Consider the following 24289-nt stretch of genomic DNA (forward strand, 5'->3'; position numbering starts at 1 on the left):
TTTTCAGATTTCAAAGCAATTTGAATCTTCATTTTGTTTTAATTAGGGGTATTCAGCTGGTAAAAAAAGTCTATGACAATATTCCAAAATCTGAAAAAACTCCCCAAACTGAAATACTTCAATTCTCAAGTGCTTTGTAAAAAGAATACTCAATCTGTGTGTTTCATCTAACCAGCCCAGCCAGATGTAACTACCTGAAGACAAGGAGTGAGTCCCATACAAGTGGTAGACATTTAATAATTAGTACTTTTAAAGAGTACACAAATGCACAGTATCATTTCTGAAGGTGCATGAGCGCACAAACACACCACAACATATGTGATTTTGGTATTCCCCACTGCTTGTCTCCTAGGGCCAGGAGTCAGAGGCTCTTCTGAGTCTAAACTTAGTCTAATGGTTAAGCAGTTCTTTCACTGAGAGTCTTTTCTATTTTCCACAACCTCTAGGCAGGAATGCCCTCTTGAACCATGCTGATTTCCTTCTGCCCTCTATGCCAATGTATCTAAATTAGAGGCTCTAGTAACCTATATATAGTTGGATCGTTTGTTGACACCAAGGCAATTGAAGCCAACTGGTTGACCAGCACTACAGCCAAGTAGTTGAGGAAATCTAAGAATTGTATACATTACTAAGTCAGAAGGACCTCTGTGCCCCTAAAATGAAATTCAGTGGATGATTATATCTTTGCAGGTATTTATTTTACTGCTGTACTATTCCATGGAGTTATTTATATACAAAATAAAATTAGAATCTCAATTTTGGAATAAGATGGTAGTTACTAGAAGCTGTGTGCCTCGAAGAATCATTAGCATATGTGCCAAGAAGGAAGAAAGTGTCTTTCAGAATGGTAAGTGACCAGGTCGTCGTGGAGCATGCCCATAATCCTAGAAGCTCAGGAGGTTGAGGCAAGAGGATCGTGAGTTCAAAGCCAGCCTCAGCAACTTAGTGAGGGCCTGTCTTTAAATAAAATGCAAAAAAGGGCTGGAGATGTGGCTCAGTGGGTAATTGACCCTGGGTTCAATCCGTGGTACCACAAAAAAAAAAAAAGGAGTTTCATCATACCTGTTTCATTGGGCTAGATGATGAAGGTTATATAAAGCAGTAATGAAGGCTGCCTGGTGCCCAGTTGGTACTACAATGCTAGTAGCTATTATTATTAATCTATATTTCTTCTTCATTTATTCCATTATTTCTGCAGTTTGTTTTACTAGATTATAGTATTGGCTATGTCTTCAGTTCCCATCTTTAAAATTTTAACCTAAATCATGGAACTGATTTTGCTTAATATTTACCTTTTTTTTTTTTTTTTCATTTTTGAAGTATTTTGCTGATCTGTTAAAATATATACATATATGTATGATACTTTGTCCTTAAGTGTAGTTTAGGTTTATTTATTTATTATATTTTACTTATAAAATTTGTACTAAATATTATATTTTTATATATTTTACATATTTATTATATGCAAAATAATATAATAGATATATGATGTAACAGAATATAATACCATTGACTACTGAATTTTCCCAAAACAGCTACATTGAGAGCTGCCCTTAATGTGTTCTTCCACAAAAAGATCTTGTCACTCATCTGCCTTCTTGAATTTGGGCAGTGCTAAGACTTCTTTGATGAATAATAACATAGAGAGGAAGTGAGGCTGCACCAATTCTAGGCATAACTGTTAAAGAATTCGGCAGCTCCTACTTCTTGGGACACAGGCTCTTGGATACTCTAAATAGGCACTTAGCCACTGTGCTGTGAGAAGCCCAAATCCCAGAGATCCCGAGTGTGTGTTCTTCTCACTGATTCCAGTTATCTTCCCAGCCGAGAGCCAGCATTTGCTGCCAGCCATGTGAGAGAGTCACCTTGGATAACCAGTGCAACCAAACTTTCAGCCCCATATGTCATCTGCCAGTAACTGCATGAGAAGCCCAAGGGAGAACCAGCAACACAAGCCCAGGTGACCCACAAAACCATAAGAGATAATTATAAAGCCTCCAAGTCTGGGGTGGATTATTACACAGTAATAGATAAATAGCTACTGAAGGCATAAATTGGATAATCAGATATCTTTGGCCTCTCTAATCCTCCCTGCCACAACATAAACATATGACATTGGTTCTACAGTCAGGAGTCTTTATTAAGGGGTCGTGAATAAGATAATTCTCACAGCTTACTGTTTTTAACATTTTTTTTTACCAATTTTCCTAAAATCATATTTTAAGTGTTAAGATAATAAGTTAAGACTTTCCCTTTAGGAATTTTAGTTTCTATTTAGTAAACTTTTCAATGGGAATTTCTGAATTATTGTATTTCTAAATTATTTAGTTTCACAAACTAGCTGAGTCTGGCCTTGAACTTGCAAACCTCCTCCCTTAGCCTCCTGAGTAACTGAAATTATAAGTATAAGCCACCTTGTACTGCCAATCCTAATTTTAAACGAAACATTATGGTTGTGGATATATGGCAAAAACAAAATAAACAATTAAAAATAATCAAATATTTGTGGCTAAGATGCCTTTGGTAAAATTATCTACTTATATAGATAATTCTGAGCAGTAGATTATTTGAAGGCATTTAAACTTGAATTTTGTTTGTTTATGTTATTTTGGTACTGGGTATAGAACCCAGGGCCTCTCACAAGCTAAGCAGGTGCTCTACTGCTGAGCGACAACCCAGCCTGAACTTGAAATTTTAAATGTTGTCTCTTAGTTTCTTGTTCACTTTCTAAACACAAGCCAATGATTTACCTGAAGTTCTTTCATTCTACATTCCCAGGCTATTACCACCATCATCTTTGGCTGTGAATTTCTGCTTAACAGCTGGACACACACAGGGAGGGAGATGACTAAGCCAGTTTCCAATGCCCAGGTAAGTTAGAAGTAATAATATTTGAAAAAAAAAGGATCAAAAATAATGAAAGATGAAGGCTGATCTGTAAATACACACCTGAGTATTAAAACTATAATGTAACCACTATAAAGGACCCAATGAAACTCATGTTTTACCTACGTTACAAAGTATTGTAACATATCACTTGAAATAGCAACTCACCACTTTCTATTTCCTCTTCATTATCATCCTCTAAGATGCTAGCTGGAGCTGCAGACTCCCCAGCTTCCATCATGCTTTTCAAAGCTTCAAGCTGTTCTGTTATTATGAAGAAACAAGGAGATGGTGACAGATGTTAGATCACTTACAAAACTTGGCCTTTATGTCAGATATGGAGATGAAGGAAAGGAAGTATGTTGTTTTGGCACCTCTTGACCATGCCCTAAGGTTTAGCAGTGGTCATTGTCTTCCCCATTCCTGCTGATCTTATTTTTTTATAAGAATTGTGCATCAAACACTCTGTATACACATGAAGAAGGGCTGCCACTAGAACATGGTGAACTGTCCAAAATTCTGGTTTCTACATTTGAAAGGAGGATTCAGGATTTAAACCCAGAAAACAAACACCCATTAATTTTGAGAATCTGGCACAGACCAAGTTTTACAAACAATGATGGTGAAGTGATAGAAAAGAGATCTGCACAGTAGAGAGAACAAAACTTTAGGATAAAAGATATTCGACTAATATAACTGGGGTTATTATCCTAAGTAAAAAAGTTCTTGTAAGTAATTAAGCTAGACAAATGAAATTACTTTTTTAAAAAATGGGAAAATATGCATGGACAAATCACAAATTATAATATACAAAGGAACTAGTTATCAAAAGATACAAATGAACTATTCAGGTATTTTTCTTCAATTAGTTGGGAACACATATAAAATGGCCAATAGTCAGCATTAAGGATACTACTGGGAAATAGTCTTGTACATTAGTGGATAAAGTACAACTTTTCTTAAAGAAAGCGTAACAAGATATATTGTAATACAAAATTTTCCTTCTGCTTCTCACTTTTTTTCCTCAGGACACTTGCAAATTCTGGCATGTGCATGTATGAATGTACTTTTTCTACTGTATGAATGAGTCTATGTACAAACTGAAATCAAATGAAACTGATAATTTTGCTACAGAAAGTATATGTAACATCATCGTTACACCTCTGTCCCCCAAATTTGATGGTTTTACAATGAATTTCATGTTAGACAGCTGTACTGTCCAAACACATGCTTCTATTTGTGTGCATATTTGACTTACTCTTTTCAACTTCAGGTTTTAGTCGCTTATTTTTGATGAGTATTTTTCTTTTGAGGTCATTGGGGGATGGCAACGGTCTTCCTGGTTCCAGCTAGAGAGACACAGAAAGAGCTGAAATTAGCAATGGTTGTGTTTTTCTACTCCAGCTTTGGAGCATGGGAGGCCTGGAGTCATACCACCCAACATCCACTAGATGGCAGTCAGCACCTTTTCACATGTTGACAACCAAATTGGCCCACCCCATCCAACTTGGCCTTAGAAAAATGCTGCAAACTTGGAATCCTCAGTCTGCAGAGATGTGCAGAGCTCCTCCAACTTCCTCAGTAGAGCTGGAGTCTGGCCTGGGTGGTGTTGCAGGTGAGGGTCCTCCTCCACTTCAGGCCTTGCACCCTTTAGGTCTCTGATAAAGTACAGTGGGTCACACTGGGGCTGGGATTGGCTCTCCCAGGTGAGAGGTTCCCTAGAGCTCCCAAGAGCTGGACTGTTCAGCAAGTCTGTCTGCTTAGTAGCTGTTCCGACTCAATACATGGGATTGAGTTTTGTGGGTTCAACAAGGGAATCAAGAAGGGAATGGTCCTAATTATTGGAATCTGAACTCTACTGTGACTTTATTTACTTTCATTTAAGTCTGGAAATAGTGTGTCCCTTTAGGTTATTATTTTCATGGAACTGTCCCACATATAGACATCTGTTCTGTACCTACCAATCAATACCCTTATCTGTCCATCTTTACTTCCAAGTGTCTAGTCATTTCCCAAACTCATTTATATTCCACAGATGACAAGCAAGACACTGTATTTTCTGTCTATCTTGCCTTAAGTGAGACCTTTGGCTGAAATGCTGCTTCCTACAGGCAGCCAAGTGGAACTGGTCCATTCCCCAGGGGTCTCTCTTGTACCAGGACTTCTCTAACAAATATTTCAATGCATAATTGTTTGTCTTCTTTCTCAGTTGTGTGTTTACTTTTGTGTCCTGTTTCCACCCAAACCCCAGCCCTCTAGACTAAAATCCCTTCAGGTCAGACAGTTGGTCTTATTCCCATGTATACTACCTATGATTTCCATAACCACATTCATGCATGTAAACATCATTTCACTACGAATATAGTGGAATTTTCACAAAAAAATAAGCACTTTACTCTAATCAGAAAAGTAAGTGGAGGGTTCAGGTTAAAAAAATAATAAAATATTCATGTTTGGTGGTATACACTTGTAATCCCATCTACTTGGGAGGCTGATGAAGGAGGATCACAAGTTCGAGGCTAGCCTAAGCAACTTAGCAAGACCCTATTTCAAAAAAAAAAAAGTTAGAAAAATAAGAAGTTCTGGGGATGTAGCTCAGCGACAGCACTTCTGCTATCAATCCCCTGGGAGACAAGAGGAGAACAGGTGCTCAGAATCAGCCCACCTCGGGAGTGATAGAGCATGAAGTGGGAGTGTTAATTCTCTGACACTTTTGGCTGGTCTTTTATTGTGGACAGAGCAGGCTCTAGGGAGCAGAGGACACAGGCATGGAGTTGTGGGTGCTGGCAGATTGAGTTACGCCAGTGGGCAGAGAAACAGGAAGTGCTTTGAGGCCATGGGCAGGCACCTGCTTCAATAGGCTGAACAGAATCAGATGGAGGAAGCAAAGGACACAAATATCCTTGTCTCCATATCTTTTCAGTTCTCTCAGACACACTTCCAGAGAAAACAAAACAAGACAAAACAAACAAACAAAACCCCCCAAAATCTCATAAAACCACCCAAATTATTCACATGTAACACAAAGCACCCTTCTCTTCTGTTACTGTCATGCTCCTCTTCTGCCATCTCATGCTACCATGTGTGGGCCCCCTGGAGCTGGCTTCCCAAGAGGCATGTCAAATATCCCACCATCATAAAGAGTTTTGTACTTTAATTGCATTAACTGTCTTGCTACCCACAACCTCTTTGGACAGTGAGTCTTAACCTCTTGGAGGTTATAGCTCCTTATAAAAATATAAAGAACCCCCTGGAATGATCACATATATAAAACTTACATGCAATTAGAATGAAATCAAAGGCCTCAGGAATTTATGGACCACAGACTAATATTCTTTATGTTATAAAGAAACTACCCTATGTACATTAGGGTAATCCAATTAGACTACTATTAGATTACATTAGACTACATTACCAGTGGGAGTCTCCATCATGTACAACCAAAAGAATGAGAAATTATATCCCACTTATATATGATGTGTCAAAGTGCATTCTACTGTCATGTATTATTAATTAGGATAAATATTTTTCAAATGTACATATCAGTTTAACCAAGACTTTGTTTTGGAGTTGGGAACTTGCACTTCAGGATACTGTGACATCAATCTAGAGCATTTTCCATAACAAGAGGCTTCCATGGCTTCTGAATAGCAGGCAAACATTTACTCACCTGGAGGACTTTTAAAAAGCACTATGCTGGTGGCAGACTCTGGGTCCATTAAATCAATCTGTGGGTGCAGCCCTGTCATAGGTGTTTTTCACAGTTCCCCGAGATAATTCTAACATCTAACTAATATTGAGAATAAATACAGAATCTAGACTCTTGGCCTGGGTGCTGAAATTTAAACCATGAGACCCCAATCTCTTCCAAATTAAATTCATCCTTTCAAAGCATGATAAAAACGCGTTTTGGACTGAAGAATTTAAATAAATATGAAGATCTTTAGCATCAGTCCTTCAGTGCTACTTGACCCTTCAAAAATGAATTTCAAAACAAATTCATTCATGCTAGAAATATGGTTTTCTAAAAATACATACTGGATGTGATTCAAGTGCTTGTTTCAACAGGAGATCCCCAAATAGATCTTCACAATATTTGGACATCTTGTACTGTTGATATTTGCTGGAGAGAAAGAAGTGGCATTTGTAAATTCAAACATCCATTAACCTTCCAAGTTTAAGAAAACACCATTCTAGGCAATTAAAGAATCTCATCTGCAAAATGCATGATTATCCTCACAATGTGAATGAGATATACTTTCAAATACCAAACTTTAACTGATTCAGTTAAAAATGAAGTCACCCCCAAACTAAAACTGCTAAGAATGCAACAATGTTTGTTAAGTTATATTCAAATCTTCCAATTTCAATGAAACTTGAAGCAAGGTGTCCAATCTTTGACCTTTTGTTTAGAGCAAGCATTTTCTAAACCAGGTGAAGATGACTTTTTTGGAGAGATGGGGTTTGCATAAGATTCTCCATACTTACTGGAAGATCAGTTGGCACTTAGCAATTCAAAAAACAAACTAAAACAGTTTTTTAAAAAGATATACTGCTAAGGTGAGGATGAGGAGTAGGAGTTAGGAAACAACATCTTTAGTGTCTTGGAGTAAAATGAATCAATATACCTGCAGTGATTTTCAAAGGAGAGAATTACAGGATATTCGGATGTGACAAATGCAGTTTCCTTGATGGCTTGAATTACATCCTTTAAAAATAAAAAGTGGTTAATGAGAGAAAAGAGCAGAAAAATTCAAGGCACCTCAAACCATTCAGTTCATTAATTGAGACTTTCTTGCTGAAAGTCAATTGCTGCCAATCAGACCTGGAGAACCCATCCACCTTGATACCTCTAATAGTTCGATAGACCAAGTGTGCAGTTAATGGTTAACGACATTTGTTTACCCAAAGCTATCTTTTATACCCCCAGAATGATGGTACTGTCAACTTACAAGAGATTTTATTTAAGTGATCTCCTTGTTACTTACCTGATGATCTTCCAAGCCAGGGACTCAGTATTCAACATTTTCCCTGAGGAGAAGCTAAGCTTTGGCACAGGGATTTTTCCAAGAGATCCCTCTTTAACTCTTCCCACCTCTGGAGAAATGTGTTGGTAATACCTTTAGGACTGCTAGAAAATTCTATTGACTCCTCTGTGTTTGGGGATCAGTCTTGGGCTACATTTCATTAATTCAATATAGATGTAACATTTGCAATATTCGTTGTTTCATATTGGCCTGGTTAATATGGGGAAGAGTTTCAGAGGAAGGATTCTCTTTGGTCAAGCACCATGCCAGGTAAAACAGGGTGTGCTCAGGATCTCCCTCGCACTTGAATGAGTCGAATGTATCCCCCTCCCACTATCTCTATGAAAATGGAGAGGCCTCATAAGATAGTGAGCCCAAGTCTCTACTTTGCTTTAGAAATACAGGTATAAAAGCAATACTTCTGCAACCAAAGCATTTATTTAATGATTGGTAGCTAACCACAGGGCAAGCACTTCACTCAATGAATCGGGAAAATATTTTACCATAGTTATCCAGGGAAGTCCATTTGACGACATTTGATAATGCTCAAGGTCAGGTAAGCTTAGAATATTTTATGTAAACATCCTTATGGTTGAGTTGGTCATTTAATTCTTCTTCTTCTTCTTTTTTTTTTTTTTGAACCCAAGGATGCTTAACCTCGGAGCAACACCCCCAGCCCTTTATAAATTTTTTTATTTTGAGACCAAGTCTCACTAAATTGCTTAGGGCCTCGATAAGTTGCTGAGGATGGCTTTGAACTTGTCATCCTCATGCATCAGCTTTTCAAGCCACTGAGATTGTAGGTGTGCAGCATTGCATCTGGCCATTTAGTTATTCTTGCTTAAAATTTCTCCCCAGGTAAAAGTGTTCATGTCCTTAACTATCCACTTGACCAAGAATTATGTTTTAAGGAAAACTCTAATGGTACTTTGCTCAGTCCAAGCTGAGAGGTAATGGCCTGTTTTTCACCTATGCTTCCTTATTAGGCTCCTTAATTCTCTAAGGAGAGTTCATAGCCTTCCCTATCAATTTGGCTGGCTGTGCAAATTCACAGCTTCCCACTTGCATATTTCTTGGCTCTTCCCAGGAAGCATAATCTTGAGCGACTGCTCATCAAAACCTATCAACTTTGTGGCTAAGAGAAATGATATTCATGGTGTGTTACAGGTATAGGACCTAGGTGTCTGGGTTTCTTAAAACATCTCTGGTGATTTTTCACATGTGGAATTGAGAACCAGTTGTTCCAAGTATTGAAATATCCATCCTATGCAACATCAAAAGAACATAGGTGGATCTGACATATTGGCAATCACAGAATTTCTTTGTTTGACTTATCTTTTGGCAGGCTACCAGTGGCATATTGAGCAGCTCTAAGAAACCACTCTTCAAATCACACATGGACATCACCATTACTGAGATGCCCATTTATAAGGATAGCAAATTTTTCATTGGTGTCAGTTCTGATAATAATTGTGCTTTTCATTTATGGATCCTGTAAATCATGTGTTTGTGCAAGATTATGATTTCTTGACAAGCATCTATAAACTCTAACCTCATTCTTTTATTCTTACAGGTCCTATCTGTCTATAATCTACTTTTTTCCTATATTTATTTTTTATGCTGCCTTTAAGTCCTTCAAGAAAATGCAAATAAAGCAAACAAATAAGTAGATAAGACTATGAAGTTTTTAGGTGAGTAAACTAGGAGACTTCTGGAGAAACCTCATTATGCAATCGTTGCCATTTGAAAGCAGGAAAAATCATACAAGAAGACATTAAGTGGAGATAACATTTGTCGTGCATCTCCCCTCAAACCTGGAAGAAAGAAATATGAAGGCATAATGCTTGAGAAAATGAAAACATTATTTTCCACCTCCCTATTTCCTGCATAACAGTTTGAAAGAATTTGTGGCTGTGTAATTTTAAAACATACCTTAAAAAGTATATCTGTACACATTGCTTTCCCATGAGTTATTATTGGTTCTTGATCTTCACCTTTTCCATCCCAACAGTCAAGTTCAACACACCTAGGAACACAGCAAAAATGACAACATGGAATTCTTACAATAGAAGAGTGTGTATACAAACTCAAAGAGAGGCATCAAAATAAGTTGTTTCCTTAGACAGCAGGAAATCAGATGAATTATGCAACATGGCTATTTCATGACATGTACAGCCTAAAACACATTATTCTTCTCATCAGTTTGGTATCATCAAAAAGGGCTGAGTCAGATTAAGAGACTTAGAGGAGACAAGTAGTACAGTTCTGTATGAATTCAATAAGGAACAATGAGAGGATAACTGGGGGAATTTGAATGTAGGCTAGATTTAGATAACAATAAATTATTATTATTATTTTGGTATTGGGGTTAGAACCCAGGGGTGCTTTACCACTGAGCTACACCCGCAACTGTTTTTATATTTTATTTTGATACAGGTTCTCCATAATTTGCTTAATTAGGATTTCACCAAGTTGCTGAGGTTGGCTTTGGAATTTGCAATCCTCCTGCCTCAGCCTCCTGAGCCACTGGAATCACAGGTGTGTGCCACCATGTCCAGTTGACATTAAATTATTTTTAATTGTATTAAGTGGGATCATGTTATGTTCACTATATAAGAATTTCTTTTCTTTCTTTCTTTTTTCTTTTTTTTTTTTCAGTGATTAATACTCAAGTATTCAGGCTGGGGATGTAGCTCAGTTGGTAGAGTACTTGCCTCACATGCACACGGTGTTCTGGGTTTGATCCCTAGCACCACAAACAAAACAAAACAAAGAACTCAAGTATTCAGAGGAAGTATGTGAATAGAAGTAGGGATGTGGTTAATTTCTTTTAAAAGTATTTCCACATACAAAAATTGTGTGATAAAAAAAATTAAGTTTTGCTTAATTGGTAACCAAGAAAAAAGTCATAGTGCACCTTCTTTTTTATTTTTCACTTTCAACATTCTGGCCATTTTAAAATCTCAAATATTTGAGTACAACTGTAAAAAAATATTTTTAGGAATCTCTTCTTAGAGAATGAAATTTCTGAGCCTTGAACATTAAATTTGCAAGTACCTATAACTAGTAAAAACCATGACTTCTAAAAGATGTGAAGGTTTTTTGCCATTTTGGGGGGCCTATTTAATGTAAAATACTATCTTTTGTGTCATAGAACAAGGCTAGACCCTTATGGAAGTAATATTGTCCTTTCTTTCTCAAGGTTAAATGGCCATCATAATCCATTAAAAAGAACGACAAATGTTGTTTTCACTCTGATTACAACTTCTTATTTCAGAAAAAAATAAACTACCGTAGTCCTCCCTTACTCCTAGTTTATTTATCCATGATCAGCAGAGGTCAGGAAATATTAATTGGAAAATACCAGAAATAAACATTTCAGAAGATTTTAATTCTGAGTAGGACAATTAAATTTCTTGCTACCCCAATGTCCAGCCTCCAGTGTGAATCATTCCATGGCCCAGTGTATCCACAAGGTATACACTACCCACCCAGTAACCACTTAATAGCCTTCTTAGTTATCTGTCAGATTATCTCACTGTGCTCAAGTAAGGCTTATTGTACTCAGTAAAGCCCCCAAAGCACAAGGAATTTATTACAGTACATTTTTAATAATTATTCTATTTTATTATTGTTATTGTCATTAATCTCTTATTGTACTTCATTTGTAAGTAAAACTTTATCATATGTATGTATATATAGCAAGAAATAGTATATAGGGTTAGATACTATACATGATTTCAAGCATCTATTGGAGGTATTGGAATATACCCCTGTGAATAAGGGGGGACAACTATACATTGAAGAGCATTGTATAACCCCCCTACCCCACATGTCCCAAATGGCCATCTCTGAGTTTCTGACCTGCAACCAGCCAGGAGAACTTGTCTGTACATTTCTACTGAAGACTTCCCACCAAACTGTCGGCCAGTGAGATAGGTGTTATGGGAAGAACTGATGAAGTAGTGAGCCAGAGGATGGTCCATTTCTTGGTAAAGCTCTAAACGATCTAGGAAGACTGGGGCATTTTCATCTGACATCAGATATCTGCAAAACCCATCACTTGATATGAGTCCTAGGGGAAAAAGAATATCTTAATAGCACCTGTAGCTCTGACGATGTGCATCTCACTTTATCCAGGAAAGGCAAGTTGGCTTGCACAGCAAGAGTAAAAACTTCTTCATATTACCTTCCTAAGAAACTTCATCTTACAGAACTTGAACAAAGTCATAGAATGGCAAATTATAAATAACACAGGCATTCAACAAAGAGGTGGCATTTTTTTTTTTATATTCAAGATAATGGAAGTACATGTTCCTCCAGATTAAAAAACACAGTGCTATAAGCGATGGTTACAAGGGGTCAGGGGACTTTCTCTAGCTCTACTTCTGTCACCTCCTTGGTCTCAGCTTCCTCTTCTTCCAAGTGGGGAAAAAATACTGGTCCCATTTCTTTCCAGAACCAATTGAGAATACATATAAGAGGCATTATTTAAAAAAATGGAAATAATATTAATTATAAGTCAGTACTTTTCCCACTGAATTGGAAAAGGGACTTTTTCCTGGATATGGTGTCCTCCAAATTTAAACAATTTTATTTTTCTATTTTATTTAAAAAGGTAGGGGGTGAGGCTGGTGAAAAAAAATATGCAGGGGTCATTGAAATGTGGCCCCAAGAGCCCTTGTTCATTTCAATTGCACTTTTTTTTTTTTTTTTTGACACAGGGCTGGGAGCAAATGGTAGTTGCAGGACAGGACATTATATTTAAGCATCTTCTACCTATCAACTACTGACAGCCTAGGCTCTTTGCTTTTTAAAATTTAAGCATTTGCAAGTTATGAACTGATTTCAAGTTCAAGGAAAGTACAGATAACATAATAAACTGACATAGACCTACACTACAGATTCGTCACATATTAACATTTTGTTTCATTGCTTTACATTTAAAAAATGAATACATAATTACAAATGGCACTGCAGTGCCCTAGTGCCCTACATCAGTTCCAGCTAATTCTACCTTTCTGCTGGTATATAGATAACCACTTCCCTCTAGCTTTTGTGTTTAACATTCCCCACAGTTTTTCAGTTTCACTTATGCATTTATTCACATATGCCTTTATTGAAACAATAGATCATTTCAATGCCTTTGAATTTATAAAAGGGCCATCCTAGTCTTTTTGAAGAATTTGAAAGTTGCTATTTTTCCTATATGTTTTCTTGGGACTTATCCAGCTGACATATGTGCATTTATTTTTCATGTACAGTAGTCCATATTGAATGTATAACATACCTTTTTTCCCATTATTCTGTTGATGTATATTTAGGTCAGTTTTAATCATACCTGAAAGTATGCAATAAAAATTTGTATACCTCTCTCCTTGAGTACATTCATTCATTCTAAGAGCAGGTAGTTTTTGAGGCATTGGGATATGCAGTGATAGAAAAATGCAGACAAGTCCTGTTTTATGAAACCCACACATTATGAGTGAGATAAATAAACAAGTGAACAAATAAATATGTCATAAAAGTTCTAGAAGGACAAAGAAAGCAGGAATAAAGATGATGAAGATATGGCAGCATGCTGTGCTCGATATGTGGCCAGTGAAGCCCCTCTGTGGAGGTACCTCACATGCATGGTGAGCAGGCCCCATGCACATAATGGGTTGGGAAGCCCTATTCCAGGCAGAAGGATCATCAAGTGCAAAGACCTTGATATAGGAGTATGTATGCCAAGTTCACTCAATGACAGCAAGATAGAGTGACCCAGGAGGAAAGTGGCTGGAAATGAGTTGGGAGAAGTAGTGAAAGTCTACGTAAGCTGGACTTCAGTCCTAAGTACTTTGGATTTTATCCTAGGTATGTTGGAAAGCTTTCAGATATTTTGAAAAGTGGAATATCACTGGATTTGATTTCAAGAGGTTTACTCTGGCTGCTGTGTAGAGCATGGTGCTGAGTAAAAAGAATGACCAGTTAGAAGAAAACTGGTTTCCTGGAGAGGAAGGATGTGGGCTTGAATAGCCTGGTAGGGTGGAGACCATGACAGGTGATTTATGTTGAGGTTGGATCTTGTAGTTTTGCTGCTGGATCAGATGTGATGTGAAAGAATTAAACAAGTTCAGGATGATGCCCAGGGCTTTGACTTGAAAAGCTGAGTGAACAATGGGATTATTTTATGGGCAGGGAAAGGAACAGATCTGGAGATGGGGAGAATCAAAGCATGTTTGGAAATGCCCACTCAGCATCCAAATGGACAGTTCTGTGGCAGGTCTGTAGTTTGTTAGAAGTTGGGACTGGAGGGTTTAATTTGGAAATCAGATGCAGATGAAAGAAATTTCAAGGCACTGGCCTGCATGAGCTCACTCAAGGAGTGAGTACCCATGGAGCAGAAGTCAGAGCACTGAGCTCTCTGTCACTCTCACATCCAGACTTTGGAAAACTTACAAAAGATTCGGTACCCTTTTTTGATGTGTGAATGGTAATAACTTGGAAGGACTTTAGAAGTAACCAAAGACACCCATCTATCATAACATTTGCCGAGGAATCGTTGAATCACTTGGCTTACCCTTTGAACAGATCAAAACTGCCTACAAAGCAGGAGGCATTTCTTATGCAGTTTTGAATTTCCAGCATTTAGCACAGTGCTTGGTGCGCAGTTAGCCCTCTACAAATTTTAAAAAATGACAGTAGGGGCTGCAGGAATAGCTCAGTGGTACAGCCCATGTTTACTATGTGTTAAGTCCTGGGTTCAATCCCAAGAAACCACCCCCACCAAAAAAAAAAAAAAAAAAAAAACTACAATAAAAGCAAAAAATAACAGTAATGAAGAGAAAAAGTTAATGACTATGTTATAAGCAGGGAAACTAGGGCCCAGGATGTAATTCCCTTACTCGAGGTTACACAGTAACAGGGAAGTGACATGAACCTCATCACTTCTTCTACTGAGGCTCCCTCTGCTTTAATTACATATAATGTGGAAAAATTATGATAATCAGAATATTGGTAGAGGTAAATAATGAAGTACTCTTGATAAAAATAGGTGCTTGTGACCCTAGAAAAAAGTGTAAGTGTATGACTACAATCAAGGAAAAACCCTGGTATGGTGAGCTAGACATATCTATAAACAGGTCTTATATATGTTCTGAGAACAAATAAACTGTTCAGTCACATTCACAGGCAATAGATGCAAAAAAGAAGGAACACATTTTAACTGAGCATGGTGGTGCAGGCCTGTAATCTCTGCAATTTGAGAGAATAAGGGAGGAGGATTGTAAATTCAAGGCTAAACTCAGCAATTTAGTGAGATCGTCAGCAAGTTAGCTGACCCTGTCTTAAAATTAAAATAATAATAATAATAATAATAAAATAAAAAGAATAGGGGATGTAGCTCAGTGGTAAGGCACCTCTGGGCTCAATCCTCAGTACCAAGTGAGGATTACATACATACATACATAAATAAATAAATACATACATACACAAGTAAATAAAAATAAAAGAGAAAGAAACCACTCTAAAGAGGAGGAAGCTGAAGCCCTGAAATTTATAACCACGTGGGACAGATAGAACCTAAACCTGGATCTCCTTTCAGTGTCCACTGAGACATGAGGCCAGCAGCGTCCAGTTATGACTGCACCATCCCTCCAGCCCTCAGCAGGTGCTTCCCACTGCTATGGCACTGACCTTCAAATTCTTCTCCATGCCTTTCCTTTGACAAATATTTAGACAACACATTGTTTCCAAAGTTTCATTGAAAGGGGCAAAGGTCCAGAAATGCAAACAATTTGCTAAAGTAATTCCTGACTATTTAATTTCATGTCATTTGTTTTTATCTTCCATTCCAGAAGTCAAATGAGGGGTGAGAGGGCACATCAAATCATGTGTCAAATTTAATTGGCTTGGCAAAACAAAAAAAGAGGAAAAGGAGGTGAAAACTTTTCATGACAGAGATTATTTTCACGGACTGCAAATAGGGACCGTATTTGGCATTCTTACATTTTAAGCAATATTCAAAAAATCTAGTAGTATACGAAAGTATGCAGGGAAAAAAATACTATGTTTAATAGCACAATAAATTTAATGGTATATCTTAGGCAGCAAGGACTAATTTGGAAGAAAGGTAATTTACACTAACTTAAGAGCAGAAAAAAAGAAATCAGTTACTAATATGTGGCATGTGGCTCTATGGAGCTCCAAAGCATTAATAGATACCGTAAATTAAAAATCCAAGAGCTTTAAAAGTTGCATGTTTTCTTGTTTCAAAAGGAAAAAAAAAGGCCTTTTAAACATTTTTTATTACCTTTTTTCTTCAAATCTTCATCAGGCTCATACATCTCAATGATCTGCATTGCCCTTTTAACATCATAAAATGGGAATAAAATTTCATTCAGTCGAGGATCTCGTTGATGCTATGATGAGAAAATAACTCCATTTAGGTTGACATTTCTCACCCTGGAGGCATTTCACATATCTAAGTATATAATTTCTAAAACAAGATATAGCTAGACTATCATGTTTATAATGACAAAGATCAGACTTCACTGCCTTTCTGTCTTTCCTCCTAAAATATATTTCAAAAAAGTCCAAATGTGGGAGTACTTTGTTGGTTCCTCTCACTGAACAGGAAGGAGAGGAAATATGGGGTTTTTTCCCCCTTCAAAAGTTGAAGGCTTATAATATAGTGTGTGTGTGTCCACTGTATTGTCTTTTATTTCCCATATCATATTTTTTGGGCACAGCTGTCTATAAAAAGTGAGATCAAAATATTGATAATATTAAAAATTTAATGTTAAAACTAGTTTTAAAAAGAAGCAAAAATAAATAAATAAATAAATAAATAATAGTTCCAATAAATCAAGAGATCATATATTAACTTAAGTGACAAAGCAAAACCAAAACCAAAACAATTCCAAAAAGCCCCCTAATGTTAGACAGGCAAATATCATTTCATTTTCATTACATCTTTCTATGTCATTAAGAGACTTTTTGGGCACCCTGAAAACTTCATTTTCTCGAGTTCATATTTTTTCAAAATAAATCAATTGTCATGATAAAAGTTAGAATAAGGAATATTGATAAGCTATAAACCATATGAAATTGCATTTAAATAAGTAGTTCAGAAGCATCTTGTTTGCTAAGAACTTTTATTTTATGTCATTTTATTTATTTATTTACTTATTTTTTGGTAGTTAAGATTGAACCCAGGAACATTCAACTATTGAGCTATGCTCCCAGCCTTTAAATTTTTTTTTTTTTAAATTATGATTTTGAGACAGGGTCTTGCTGAATTTCACAGATTAGCCACAAACTTGTGATCCTCCTGTCTCAGCCTCTAAAGTTGCTGGGATCACAGGTGCATACTACCATGCCCAGCCTCACTATAAAATTTAACTCCATTTCCCTGAGAAAATTGTCTGGGCAGAAAATGTATGACATCATATTTTAAAAATGGGCACTTAAGATGCTTCTGGAGCTGTTTCCTGAAGTGAAGTCATCCTAATTTCACAGGTATAGTGACACATCCTTACTACTTGACCTAGCTACAATCTGTGTGTGTGTGTGTGTGTGTGTGTGTAGGCAGTGGATCCACCTTACTGTGGATGAAAGGTTTGCATTGTGTTCTTGGCCATTTCTCAAATGAATGAATGAATGAATAAATGAATAAATAAATAAATAAATAAAGCAAACTTTCATGGAATAATAACTGATAAGCAGATGTGAGCAAGATCTTGTCAACAAAAAGAACCTTAGCGACAATTCTTTACCCAAATATATGCACAGACTTTGAAAGACATTATTGGAAAGGTATTTAAAAAGCAATTGTTAAAAAAAGTTCATATGGATTTCCTGTCCCCATTTGTTTGGGGATGATCATTTGAGTGAAAGTCTATATTGAGAATGAATGCCTTTGGCCAATGGAACATTTGATATCATTTCCTAAAGCATAGGTGGTCTTAGCCTTTCTCATTTTCCCACCTCCCACCACTGAGTGAAGAATATTAAATTATAAGGCATTGATATATTTTGGCAATTTATCCCAATGAAGCATGCTTCTGTTGTAATCTGAGAAATTACAGGTTTTAACAGCTCATAATCATGCAAATGCCAAAGCAGACACTGTTATATTCATAATGGTTCTTGAGAACACAAAGAACAAAAGTGATGGTATGAGCACAGAAAAAGATATTGTGAGGTGGGCCGTGGAGTGCCAGGCAAGTGAAGGCATGCTGCACCTTGTTTTAGAAAATGAGGCCATCATGCAGTAGAGCTCCCTGTTCAAGGGAATGACCACCTGCACCCATGTGAGAATGCACTATTTTAAAAGCAAACAAAATAACCTTCTTTGTAGGCATATCCTTCCTCCCATAAACAGTATCATGGAAGATCCTTTATTAGATCACAGAGCAGTTAACTTATAGTTGGCCACTGTATTTCTCTTCCATATTAAAATGAAATCTTTTGACTTTGAGATATGCTCATTGATAAGTATTCTGGACTGATAGAAATGATGGGGCAAATCCATATGAATTAAAAAAGTGACAGAAAGAAGTGATACTCCGCTATGGAGAGGGAAGAGAGAAAAATCAAGAAAAGGAGGAGACAGAATTCAGACATTTTAATGTATTTTTATATAGAGAGGTGTGTATTCTAAAACTGCTACTCAAAGTATGGTGGCAGCAATGTCACCAACATCTGGGAAACTTGTTAGAAATGCAGATTCTCAGTCCTCTATGCCTGGATCTACTGAATCTGATTCTCTGGGGCAGAACACAGGAATTCTGATGCACCCAAGTTTAAGAAGCTCTAACCTATAATGGTATGCATCTTAGCACATTTGTATATGCATACAAAAAAAACCAGGTACCTAAAATCTACAAAAATGACTTCCAGGTAAACCCCATTAAAATGTGTCAGAGGAGGGGGCTGGGGATGTGGCTCAAGCGTAGCGCGCTTGCCTAGCATGCGAGCAGCATTGGGTTCGATCCTCAGCACCACATACAATAAAGATGTTGTGTCCACCGAAAACTAAAAAATAAATATTAAAAAAAATTCTCTCTCTCTCTTAAAAAAATATCTAAAAAATGTGTCAATGTACATGATAGTCATTCAACCTCTATCAGAAGCAATAGACAGGAAAACGGAGTCTTACAATGTATGTCTCATAACCCACTACTCTAAAAATTATATTCCTAGTGCAAATCAACAAGCAGTGCAGACAAGATGGAATTGCATTTGTCTTTGCATCTATTCTGCCATATAACATACTCTTTGGTTTCCCTAAAATTTTCACATTGAAAAAAAAATCTGGATAATCCAGAGGCAGGGAAACAAATGGTAAGGTTTACAGTTAGAGTCACAAAACTACAACTTTTATGCAAAAATGCAATGAGGAGAAAATGATGTCCAGGTACACTCAGAGTAATGAGGTTGCAGAAGAGTTCCACTTAGACACAGCACCGTGAGGCAGATTCTTCCCAGCTCTGAGGGACCATCAGTTTTCAGTCAGGTAAGCAATGTACCCAGAATATTCACCTCATAGTATCCAGTGTTTTGTAAAATGGGAGTCTAAATAGCTTCCAAAAATAGGTCACAAAATTGTACCCAAGAAAATGAGGAGATAATGGACAGGTCCCCATTACTCTGTCCTTCTCAAGAAAAGGCATCAGCTACTTCAATACAGGTAGCATTGGGGAAGATGGATGTTAATAAAAGTAATATTCAAACAAGATATACAAAAGAGAAAGGAATAAGTGGAAAATCAAGTTTACTCATAAAGCCAAAATACCTCTCTCTTTTCTCTTTGCCTGTGCATTAAAGAATAAAGATATTGTGAAAGGAAATAGATGGTGAGCTCTTGCTCATATATTTCCAACTGCAAAAAAAAAAATCATGTTTAGCCTGAAGAACTCTTTGAATTTATGAGCGTGATCATACGACAGTGTATAGGAGGGGAAAGTAACCAGTAAAAGAAAATAAAGCCAACTCCTGATCAAGGTTGCCATGTGCCACCTTTTTCCTCTCTTCTTTTTTGACCTTTCTATCCTATCCTTTATGCATCCCTCAATTCTGCAGGCTCTTAATTTTTGCCATCTGTGTAAGAAGCCAAATAGGAAAATGGTGGCAATACTAAAATCAATGTAGTTTCTCATTAGGAACAGGGAAAAGGAGTTGAAACTAACTGAAGCCCAGAGACTTTAATTCTGCCACACACAAGCAACTGTGTTGACAGTAGATCAGACCATGTGCCAACTTCCATGAAGTGCCTCCACTAGCATTCCTAGACTCCAGTTTGTTATTTTCATAAGTTTGGCAAAGAAAATTTCCCCCTGTCCATGGGGTGGGACCTATTGACATACTGTGGCAAAATTTTAGATGTGATTGACGAATTGCCATGACTAAATTCTTTATCAGAATACGTGTACCATTCTCATATTCTTCCCACTTACACTAAGCATTCCAAGGAAGACTCCAGTAATCTACTAGATAGTGCTGCACAGACTTTAATGTGAAGAGAACTAACTCTGACTTAGCAGGTCTGAGTGGGGTTGAAGATGCTGCATTTGTAACAAGCTCCCTGAGCCATACCAGTGCTGCTGGTCCACAGATCACACTTTTTGGAGCAAAGACCAAGGAGATACTGAGAAGCAGGTGAGGAGGCAGATGTGAAGCCACCCCTGACAGGCTAGTGACTGTTAATGGCATGGATAGAGAGGGGGTGGCATAGACCCTACAGAGACCAAGGTAATAAATGACCAATCATTTATTCTCTCCTTCCCACCTCCTTTAGGTACACATGAGTATAGTGAACAGAAAATTCCACAGAAAGAATAAGAAGGTGTGGGAGCCAGCATATCATAAAGGGGATTTCTTTTCCTTTACTCTGTTCCAATTGGTTACCATTGATGGCCATGTGTATCTATGGGTTTTTGCTTTCCAGATTGATTGTAATGGTTACCTTGATGAACTCTCTTATAAATTCAAAGAGTTCTTCAGTTAACTGTTTTGGATATCCATGTGGACCATTGACAACTGTATTCACAGAGGCTAAGGCCTTGGACTTCCCAGTGTTTCTGAGTTTTCCCTGCCTTATTGCATGATCCAAGGCTTCCAGCCGCAATGGTGAACACTGCATGTTGAGATAATATGGCTAAGGCATTTTCCAAAAGTTAAGATGTAACCTTTCAGATCAGAGTCCCTTACATTCCAAGGCCAGATCCCTTCTTGAGAGAGCTCATTGTGTCCCCTTTTGGCATGGGTTTTGAAAGGAGACACAGCACAGTTATGTTCATAGTTAGCAACTATATTTCTCTTCCACGTTATAATTAAGTTTTCTGATTTAAAGATAAGTTTTTATTTTATTTTTCTTTTTGGAGAGATTGAAGGGACAAGAGTAGACTCAAGAAAGTGAGTGTCAGGTGTTGGCAGAATGTTCTCTGGGTAAAACTTCTTTTTACTCTCATATTTTTGACTAGTCCTTCCTGCTGTGTTCTCTAGGACTGAAACTGAAGAGATACAGGGGCAGAAAGTTGGATCAAAAATAAAGGCTTTCTAATTTCCTAGACTGGCTTATAGTTTCTATCACCTGAAGAAATCTAGAATCACACTGATTCCATCCGGCCTCACTCAAAAACTCAAGCCACCACCTTAATGTCAAGGTGAAGCCAAATAGAAAGAAACATAAAAACTGAAAGAGTATCATTGTCTACTGTCATTGTGAGAGAGAAAAGCTTGACTATTAGTATAGAAAATGGATGCCAAGGCAAAGAAAATACGGGGGATCTGATATATATGTATATTGAATAAAGACTTAAAAACATTTAATACAAATTTAAACATTTTTAAAATAAAATCTTCAATAAAAATTGAACCATAAAATTTAAATGAAATGTTCAAATAAAATTTTAAAAATTGTATAGGAACTTAAAGAGTGACTATTGGGTAGACTGATAAAAACAACCCATAAAAGGAAATGTGTTCAGGCATGAGGCAAGGAAGGCTGTACCTAGCCTCAGGGCTATTTCTGAATTTGAACACAAAATGTGGTATGAAGTTTCCGTTTAATTGATGGCTGGTTGCTGGCTCCATCCCATGTCACAGCACATAAGAAGCCTTATTGTAGGAAGGCACAAGTTGATGACACAGTAGATTTTCTCCTCTCTACCGTCTTCCCTTGTTAGCAGGAAGCTCATTCCTGCCCATGGTACCAAATTCAAGATGATCAATTAACCAAAGTGCATGAGGAAGCTGAGGAAAAAAAAACAATGAAACAAAAACCACAAAAGGAGGAAGAGGGAGAGGGGAGGGGCCCAGGAAATAAAGCAAAGGCAGGCAATTTAATTTCTCAAGCGACTGTGGCATAAGAATGTGGATAGTATCTGGGTAAAGATTTCGAACATAATTTTCACATGACTAGAGACTAGTGGAGTGGAAAAACCTGAAACATTTTCAAGTAAAATAAATATTGTATTGTATGGACAGTATGACTTCAAAGTGGAGGCCTTATGTGCAGGCAGGTGGAGTCCCTCCCTTCTCTTTTTTGCCTCAGTGCATTTGGACTCTGGTTGATACATAGTCTCTAAAGTGTGACCCTATGAATCGGAAGCCACTGAACCTTCAAAAAGAATGAAAAGAGAGGACCTCTGGCAAAAAAGTGATTTGTTTCTACAAAGTAGCAAATCACTGACTGCCTGTTGTCTTTTCTTAAGGCAATACCTTCTGTCTAGCATGATAACCATCTTTTCCTCTTCTTTTTTTGTAGTACTGGGGATTGAATGTAGGCCTCAAACATGACAGGCAAACTCTCTGCTTCTGAGCTACATTCCCAGCCCTTCTTCTCCTCCTTCTTTTGTTTTCTTTTTATGTGGAGGATCAAACATAGGGCCTTCCTAAGTACGAGCTCTACCATTAACCTCTACCTCCCAGGCCCATTCCTATCCTTTCTATATTAATGATGTTTCTTCATAGAACATGATGGTTAACTTAAGTTATTTTGGAACAAAAATAAGCTGTTTATCCTTCACTCAAATTCTTCTTATTTTTCACGAATTGGGGTAAAAAGAGATTTTTTTTTTTTCCTAAGAGCTTTGATAGATTTTGCTAAAAATGGTTTTTGTACATGTAAAGAAAAAAAAAGTTCATTTCAGTTGTAATAAAAGTTGTGACCTTTACTTGTCCTAAAATGTTTTTCTCTTGTGCTTACGTAAATTTCATCAACCAGTTTGGGTGGTTAAGTGAATCATGTTCTAAAGTTAGCTCTGAGCTTGTTATAAAAATAAAAAGCAAAAATTGAACCTGCAATCCAATTGGCCTAATACTCAATAGATTATTTTCACCCAGGAACTCAAGTGTTTTGCTTGTTGTCAAAATATTCTATCAGAAACTACATACTTTTCTTACATGCAATCCATTAAAAGACAAAAACAAAGCTCTCCAGTCCATGCAAAGGGTATGATAGAAAATTAGCAATGGAGAATCCATCTACAGTATGGTAAACTCAATCCATTATCTTTCTATTTAATGGAATCAACAGGAGAAAAAAATTATCTTAAATATCATCTTGCAATACACATAGACACATTTAATTAAATAAATATATTAAAAAACACACACACATACACACAGAAGCAGAGCTTCATGTCACAGCGGGAAACCAACGAGAAGCAGGGTGCAAAGCCAATGTAGAGGAAGCACATGTACACACGGGCGGGAGCTGATTTTTGCACCTGGTAGAGCCATCATGGAAAGATCAGCAGGTCAGAAGCAAAGCAAAGAAGAGCAGAGGAATGGGGCATGCAATGAGGACATTGGGGATGCAAGCCACTGCACACAGACTTTATGGAGTTAATGTATGAAAAAGCTTACTTCATTTAGAAAGCTCACTAATTGGTCTACCGTTAAATAATCAGTTTTGTCTCCATTGCTGAAAAGAAATTTATTAGAAAAAGTAAGTTTTTGTATACGATTGCTACAGTAGGCACGATTTACATGTTGACATTTGTTGGTGATCACTCTAAACTTATTGTCTAACCCTGTCATAGTGGCAAATTCTTAAAATGGCCAGACTGTTTGTAAGGGGGAAAAACCCAACAATGACAAAGGAAAGAAAACACTCCCACTGCTTCACAGAAGATGTCTGCAATTCTTTAGCATTACCGGAAGAGGTTATTTCAAAACAACATGTAAGTCATCCATTTGAAATAATTGGAATGAATGACACTTTTCAACAACATATTAACATTCCAAATTGAATCTAGTTAGTTCACATAATGGGTTAATACCTAAAGGAGCAGGTTAAAATTGTAGGTAGTTAGTAAAGCCAATGCCAAGGGCGGGGGGGGGGGGGAGTTCCAGGTGCTGAAATTAATTTATGTCAAAGTTTCTTA

The 24289-nt window shown here is 37.1% G+C and overlaps 1 protein-coding gene across 12 annotated transcripts in view; it reads right to left on the reverse strand.

The window, feature by feature from the left end:
• Plcb4 (phospholipase C beta 4) overlaps nucleotides 1-24289 on the reverse strand; it is a 381561-nt gene that overhangs the window by 67804 nt on the left and 289468 nt on the right. For all 12 annotated transcript variants that reach the window (XM_078051427.1, XM_078051425.1, XM_078051426.1 and 9 more), the window contains 8 exons: nucleotides 23769-23826; nucleotides 16207-16315; nucleotides 11778-11988; nucleotides 9846-9939; nucleotides 7515-7594; nucleotides 6925-7009; nucleotides 4145-4235; nucleotides 3055-3150 (listed from right to left, as the gene is read on the reverse strand). In XM_078051427.1, coding sequence (XP_077907553.1) covers nucleotides 3055-3150; nucleotides 4145-4235; nucleotides 6925-7009; nucleotides 7515-7594; nucleotides 9846-9939; nucleotides 11778-11988; nucleotides 16207-16315; nucleotides 23769-23826 — 824 coding nt within the window. The remainder of the gene's footprint in view (nucleotides 1-3054; nucleotides 3151-4144; nucleotides 4236-6924; nucleotides 7010-7514; nucleotides 7595-9845; nucleotides 9940-11777; nucleotides 11989-16206; nucleotides 16316-23768; nucleotides 23827-24289) is intronic.

This window comes from Ictidomys tridecemlineatus, chromosome 5, assembly GCF_052094955.1.
Source record: "Ictidomys tridecemlineatus isolate mIctTri1 chromosome 5, mIctTri1.hap1, whole genome shotgun sequence".
NCBI classification, from domain to species: Eukaryota; Metazoa; Chordata; class Mammalia; order Rodentia; family Sciuridae; genus Ictidomys; species Ictidomys tridecemlineatus.